The 6,765-nt window shown below is 39.5% G+C and overlaps 1 protein-coding gene across 1 annotated transcript; it reads left to right on the top strand.

Annotated features, from left to right (window-relative positions):
- Positions 1 to 728: 728 nt before the first annotated feature.
- On the top strand, positions 729 to 2,368 carry LOC310949531 (small integral membrane protein 29-like). The gene is made up of 5 exons (XM_083917008.1): positions 729 to 786; positions 938 to 1,199; positions 1,311 to 1,336; positions 1,419 to 1,524; positions 1,632 to 2,368. The coding sequence occupies exons 2-5, from the start codon at positions 1,080 to 1,082 to the stop codon at positions 1,683 to 1,685; spliced, it is 306 nt and encodes a 101-aa protein (XP_083773134.1). The 5' UTR covers positions 729 to 786; positions 938 to 1,079; the 3' UTR covers positions 1,686 to 2,368.
- The last annotated feature ends 4,397 nt before the right edge of the window (positions 2,369 to 6,765 follow it).

Below are 6,765 nucleotides of genomic sequence, written 5' to 3'. Positions count from 1 at the left end.
CCCTCTCAGATCAGCTGGAAAAAATACATCGTCACAGGGCTGAAAGTAGCTGTATTTCTGACACCCTGAAAAGTTGACTTTTTTAGATAAGGGATTCTCACAAGACAGCAACGCTACAAACGTATGATGACGTTACAGAATATGATGCAAAGCTGTTGATTAAACTACCCAACAGTATGTAAAAGGAAAATAAGCACAACCTTAAACATCTTCAGCAGTAAAATGCAGCACATTAATGTAGTAGTAATATTAATATGAAAAACACTGACAGGGGACATGTGGCTGCACAATGAGTACTTTTACTTGCTGATAATACCTACATACTTTAACTTAAATCCGGTTTTAAATGTAGGACTTGTAGTGGAGCATGTTTGCACTGTGGAAATAGTACTTTTACTGAAGTAAAGGATCTGAATACTTCATCCACGTGTGTTCTGGTTGTAGAGATAAGTTAGTTCCAATATCAAATTCACAAAAGTTTTTTTTTCTCAATTTAAACCCTTATTAAAACAATTAGCACAATATTTTGCTATACCAGTGTGCAGGAATTACTCCTACCAGAAAACGTCAATGTATTTATGATTAAAAAGTATACAAAGCAACTATGAAAACTTGCGATGGATATGATAAACAAATCTATCCAGTTCAATCAAACCAACAGACTACATCATACCTGCTCCTCAGTCAGGAATGTCATTGAGCAGGTTGAGGTATGTACAGCAAGCACAGCATTGACAACAGCAAGAAGGAAGTGTGTGTTTGCATACTCTACATATGACACCAAAGGTAAGACTCAATGTTTTTTTTCTTAAGTTGAGGAATGTTTTGGACGGTTTAGAAGGCATCCTTTGCACTCTCATCAACTTCCTAGTCAGGTGATTTAAAGTCCTACATATTGATTCGCTCAGTAAACTGTGCCTGGTGTTTCACTCTATAGAAATGATGTGTCTTCCTGGGGTTGAGAATGCCCAACGTGGCCTTTCAGCTACAGCACTCCACTGAATGTGTCACAAAGGTGTCAGCTGAGGTGCACAGAGCAGAGGGGTGTATGAGGAAAGGAGAAGATCGAGCAGAAAGAAATGCATTTGAACCAGACTACTCCCAACATTGCTCCTACAAACCCCAAGCCTGGATTTCCTGGTTACTATGCACTCATTCTCTTTGTACTACTCACCCTGACTGTATGTGTGGTGGCAATGGTAAGAATAGTATTGAACATTATGAGTATTTAAATGTTATGCTACTTTACGTCATGTGAATATTCAGCATCGTGGGTTTCTCAAAGTTTTCATTGTTGTGCTTCTCTTCAGGTCATTTATATCAGGAGGAGGTCAAGGTAAGATGGTTTCTGTGGTTTAAGCATTGCTTTCAGATCAGTTTTGGTATATCTGTCACAATTTGGTTTCTATGTCCTATAGATTAGATGAGCTGCGCCATACGCTCATTCCTCTGTACAGCTATGACCCCGCAGAGGAAGATGATGAGTGGGATGTCACAGGCAGAGGGGAGGAGGAGGAGCTGGCTGTGAGCAAACCACTTAAACTTCACTAACCATGTATCCCAATTTACTATCGTATACATGGATGCAAGCGGACATTTCAGCTTGTAAAAACTTTTTTTTTTCTTTACAGGAACCTCTGTATAAGAAGGGAAAGCTCTCTTTTTCATCTGACTATGGATCATGAACAGAAAATCATGGAAGAAAAAAAATGTGGCCAATTAGAGGACAATTTCTCCCTTTTTATTTTGTATTGCAGATGCTTTACAAATATAGAGTAGCCACTAGTTTTTGAAAAAAACATCTGGGTGACATTCAACAGCACCAAATCAAATCATTCGATTTTGTTTCTTCCCTTGTGGCATGTTGTGTGCAGAGCAGCAGACAGCAGATTACACTGTAATCCTGTTTTTTGAGATTTCTTCTTTTAAAGACTGTATAAAGTGTTATGTGTTGAAGGATAAAGCAAGATGTTATTCTTGAGCAATAAACTGAAAGCTTTAAAATAAATGTGTTTGTATTAATCAATTAAGCTTCAACAGCTTTAAAGACACTCCTGTTTCTGCTTGGTAATCAGAGGGTTTGCTGCTGTTTGGAGGTTTCGCAGGTTGACATCTTTTTCTACACAGGAAGATGGGATCACACACAAAGAGCAGGTGGAAATTGCATCTAAACAAACAACTGAAATCCACAAGATATTTAAGTGATCAATGTGACTAATTATATGAAAGTATATTTACCGTTTGTATCCTTCCTATTTAACTGTTTGTGTGGATTTACATTAGTCTGGACATCCATCTGTTGGGGCCATGCTGGTTTCTGACCTCCATCCTGTTGGCCACAGCTCTGGTCCTCCCTGCTCTGAGTCTGGACAGCCTGCTGTGTAACTACTGTCCTCTGCAGCACAAAGGACAGTCCTGCCCCAACATCACCAGCCAGTGTCTGCCTGATCAGCGCTGTTCCAGCAGCAAAGGCCGCTACGGCTCGATCCACATCCTGTCCGCTCAGGGCTGCGTGGATGCTCAGCTCTGTGGCTCCCATGAAATCACCTCCTATCGGGGGGTCAAGTACAACGTCAGCCACACCTGCTGCTGCAAAGACAAATGTAACGGGCTGCCAAAGTCTGACACCAAACTAAAGATGCTACTAGGGATGACCAAAGACAAAATGGATTTCAATAACATCACTAATGTTCTTGGAGAGGAATTTTGGGATTCATGTGCAAATTACACATCATCAAGGAGCTCAACATTACCTACCACAGCATCATAGAAGTGCTTGTAGGAGGCTTGGGAGAGGCCTGTCAGGCACAGGTACTTGCCTCAAAAGGTCACAAGCATTTGGTCTAATGATTGTGATTATTAGTGTTTTTGCTAAATTAATGTGTAAATAAGAAAAATAATTGTCTGTGTAGTTATATAGAAAAAGGTGGACTTGTCAGCCATCCTTCTGGTAAATTTTAATAAATGTTGGCATTATTTTTGTGGTAACTGAAGAATACAGCAAATAAAAGCAACATAATTAAGCTTCCCACTTGGGCAGTTCATTTGTGTAGATTTTAGGAGCAGGTGTGCTGGGAGGCGGGGCCTATGCAGTGGTGAGATCAGGAGAAGCTCTGAAAAGGTTTGACTGGATTTCAAATCTTTAAAAATGTGCAGGTGAGTCTTCATTATATATATATATATATATATATATGTTTTTTTTTTAGTAAGTTACACACCAAAGAAGTTACTGAGCATTTCAAATGTGACAGTCAGTGAAGATCACTGACACCTGTGCATAAAAATGAAAGCTAGGAAATTTGAATGAACCGGCAGAATTTCTTTGGCTTGATTGTCTAGAAAGAAGAAAAACATAAAACAGAAGGATAAAAAGTGATAAAAGATTAAAGTCAATGTGGAGTTCTACAGGGTCTGTGAAAACTGTTAGCTCACATATTTTGTGAGTCTTTGTCAAGTCTGAGATAATTACGGTTGGGAAGTCCAGTTATGTGGGAAATGACTAAGGCTGGATGCTTCAAGGACTCACAACTGATACAGAAAATGGACAATTAATCAAACAATATAAAGACTCTTAAAAAAGTATGGCAACCTCAGCCTAACCACATTTGGCCTGAGCTGTTGCAGAAGGTTTGCACTGTGAACTCTGTTGCCAAAGAGCTTCCGCCATAGCAACTGCATAGCACACTTAACCACAGCCCTCTTACTTTCTTGAGTAACCTTCTTGCTTCAGGTTCCAACAGCAAAGGGTTGTGAAGGAGATCAGAACTGTTTAACCTTTATGCCATATGCATGCTTAGAACTCTTAAGGCTTTCTAAAGAACAGCTAGTTAATGACTTTTAACACGTTTCATGTCTGACTTTGATAGGTGTACTTTTAATTTAATTAATTAATTTAACAATTACTAGGTCTGAGATCAGTTCAAGGTTATATTAAAAGCTTTCAAATCTTGCACAAGAGAAACCTATGCTACACTTCAAGTTGGTGTCTCACTCTTGTTTTGAGGGCAGTACTCATGCAGCTGCAGGTCCACCTACATCTCCTTCCTGGCATTGTGACCAACCCTCTGTGGGAAAGAGTGATTCTTACAGCCATTTCTCACAATAGTTGTATTCAGCACCAGTTCACAAGGCGACAGGAAAGAAATATCCGTCTTCTTTTTTTTTTTCTATTTCTGCCTTGTTGTTTTAGTTAAAGAGAGGGAGATTATTGTTGAAGTAAGCTAGTTGAGCACGTCTAGAAGTGCTTTTCTTTCTTTCTTTTATTGTGAATGCATAGGATCTGGTGAGCTTCAAATAAAACTAGATTGTACACTCTACAATCAGACTAAAAGTTCCTGGTTTCAGGTCTTCTGCCAAACAGGCTCACTCAAGGTAAGGGACTCCTTGGCCTGAATGTTTTTAGGGACACATTTAGCATCTCAATTAATGCTAAATTGCTGAATTAATACTGAATTGTCAAATGCTAAATTTAACACCTTTGGCTCAACCAAATGATTAAATAACTTCAGTTTATTACCTCATGCAAACATTACATGTTCTCCAGTTTTTGTGTGTCTGATTTTAAATGGGATATTTTACAGTTTTGAGAGTTTAGAAATAGTTTTCTTTCAGTCTTGAATTTAACTAAATTCAGTTTATGGACATTTTCTCCTTGATGTTACTCATCGGTTTCTGAAGAGCTGATGTGATGCAGCGGATATGAAGCATAGTGTGGGTGACTCCCTATCTTGGAACATATGGTAGCTGGTGTTTTGCCAGATTTCTTCTTAGATTTAAGCAACAAAACTAATTGGTTACGTTTTGGTAAAGATGGAGGTTAAAATAGTGCTTTTACTTTCTCCCATGTGAACATATAAACTGAGTTGAATATTTTCAGTCTAAATTACTAACTGCTAAATTGAATATTCAATTTAATTATGTAAGGCTAGATTGGACATTTTTCAGTTAAATCACTTGATGCTCAATTAAACATTTTCAGTGTGAAAGTATATATATATTGACACTAAATTGGCTTGACCTGATTAGGTCACTAGATCAGTAAAATACCAAATTCCTCTTTTGAACTTGCAGGACAAACATGTTGCAGCTCTGGCATGTTGCTGTGTTCTACCTTCTCCTCCCCTCACTGCTCTGTGACAACCTGCACTGCTACTTCAGCCCCATCCTGGAAAAGGAGGAGAAATTTAAGCTCATTGTGACGGTGTGCCCTCGTGATGAGCTGTGCTTCAAGGCCGACGGTAGCTATGGCAGCCACAGCGCCCTGTCGGCCAGGGGCTGCATGGCGGAGAACGACTGCAGCCAGGTGCACAGCTTACGCCTCAAGGGAACTGAATACAACATGAGCTACAACTGCTGTGATTGGCCGTACTGTAACTCCTGCCTGGGCGTCACACCCAAATTACTCTACATCACTTTAGCACTTGTGATTGTAGCTCTGATGACCTGCAGCTTGTGACACCTGACAATGTTACAAGCCTGTTTAGGGGTTGATATTAAGGGGGCAGGTGTTAATCTGGCTCAACACCAAGTGAGCAGTGCTCAGAGGCATCTCTGCAGCCTCTGCATGGAGTAATGCAGCAGTATGTGGTGAATGCCCAGTCTGAAGACACTGAGGTGTGCACCAGGGTGATAGCATTTAAACATATTCTTTTAGCAATATCTTGGTCACAAAAATCAGTTTTCTGTTAATTTTTTAATGTCTATAAATAAATATTTTAATATTATATTCTCTGCTCTTTTGGATACTTTCAGACACACACACACAAATGCAAGTACGCACACACACGCCACATAAGGCTGAAGATATGTTTTTCTTAATGCTAACAAATGTTTCCCTCTCCTCATCCTAAACTTATTCCTCTGTGCTATAGCCCATAACTCCAAAAACCATTAAAATACATCAATTACTTTTTTTTTTGACACTTCTCGTGTCACCCATGAGCGCTGTTGTTACTTGTTTGTTAAAAGCCCATGGGAATGGGCTTGGGACTGAGTGCCCTAGGACAGGGATGGTAAGTCAGAAAATATTGAGTGATAGACCAACTTGTTGAGATTTGTTCACAATAAGAAAAGTATAAAGAAATACCAGGCTTGTGTTTTAAGAGTGAACGAGCAGCTGAAGCAATGTGTACAGTATGAGGTTTGGACAGTTCTTTATTTCCCTTTTATAAGGCTGCTGGGTCTCCCCATAGTGGATATACATATATATACAGGAGATTGCTATACTGGAGTTACACTGAGGGCAGAGGGTCCATATTACACAGACTTCAAAAAACAACACTAATAGAGCCTCACCTCCAGGTATCAGAAATCAGCAGAGAGAGAGATAAAGAGAGGGGGAGTGGGGGGAAAACAGCACATGAGAAGAGGAGAGATGATGCAGTCTGAGAGCTTGACTCGAGCGCCTAATAACTTAACACTAGAAAATAACATACAGATTTCACACACAGTGCATCTTAAATAGGTTACGTGAAGAACCATTTACCATAAATATCTGTGTTTTCGGGAACCAACATATATTAAAAAAAATATTTAAAAAAACAACAAAAATCAATATTCAGTCTTTATTTTCTCCTTTTTCCTGTCGTGCAAATCGTTCTCTTTCCTTCTTCTGGTGGAGGCCAGGCTTTTTTCCCCCTCCGCCCTGCCCACATTCATTCCAGATAAAAGGAGGAAAAGGAAACAGAACCCAGCAACCCCCCCCCCCCTTTAAAAGCATATGAATTAGTAGAAAACGAACAAACAAATGAACAGAACACCACAGTC

Source organism: Echiichthys vipera (genome assembly GCF_963691815.1).
Source record: "Echiichthys vipera genome assembly, chromosome: 7".
Taxonomy (NCBI): Eukaryota; Metazoa; Chordata; class Actinopteri; order Perciformes; family Trachinidae; genus Echiichthys; species Echiichthys vipera.
This window is presented reverse-complemented; position numbering and strand designations above follow the sequence as displayed.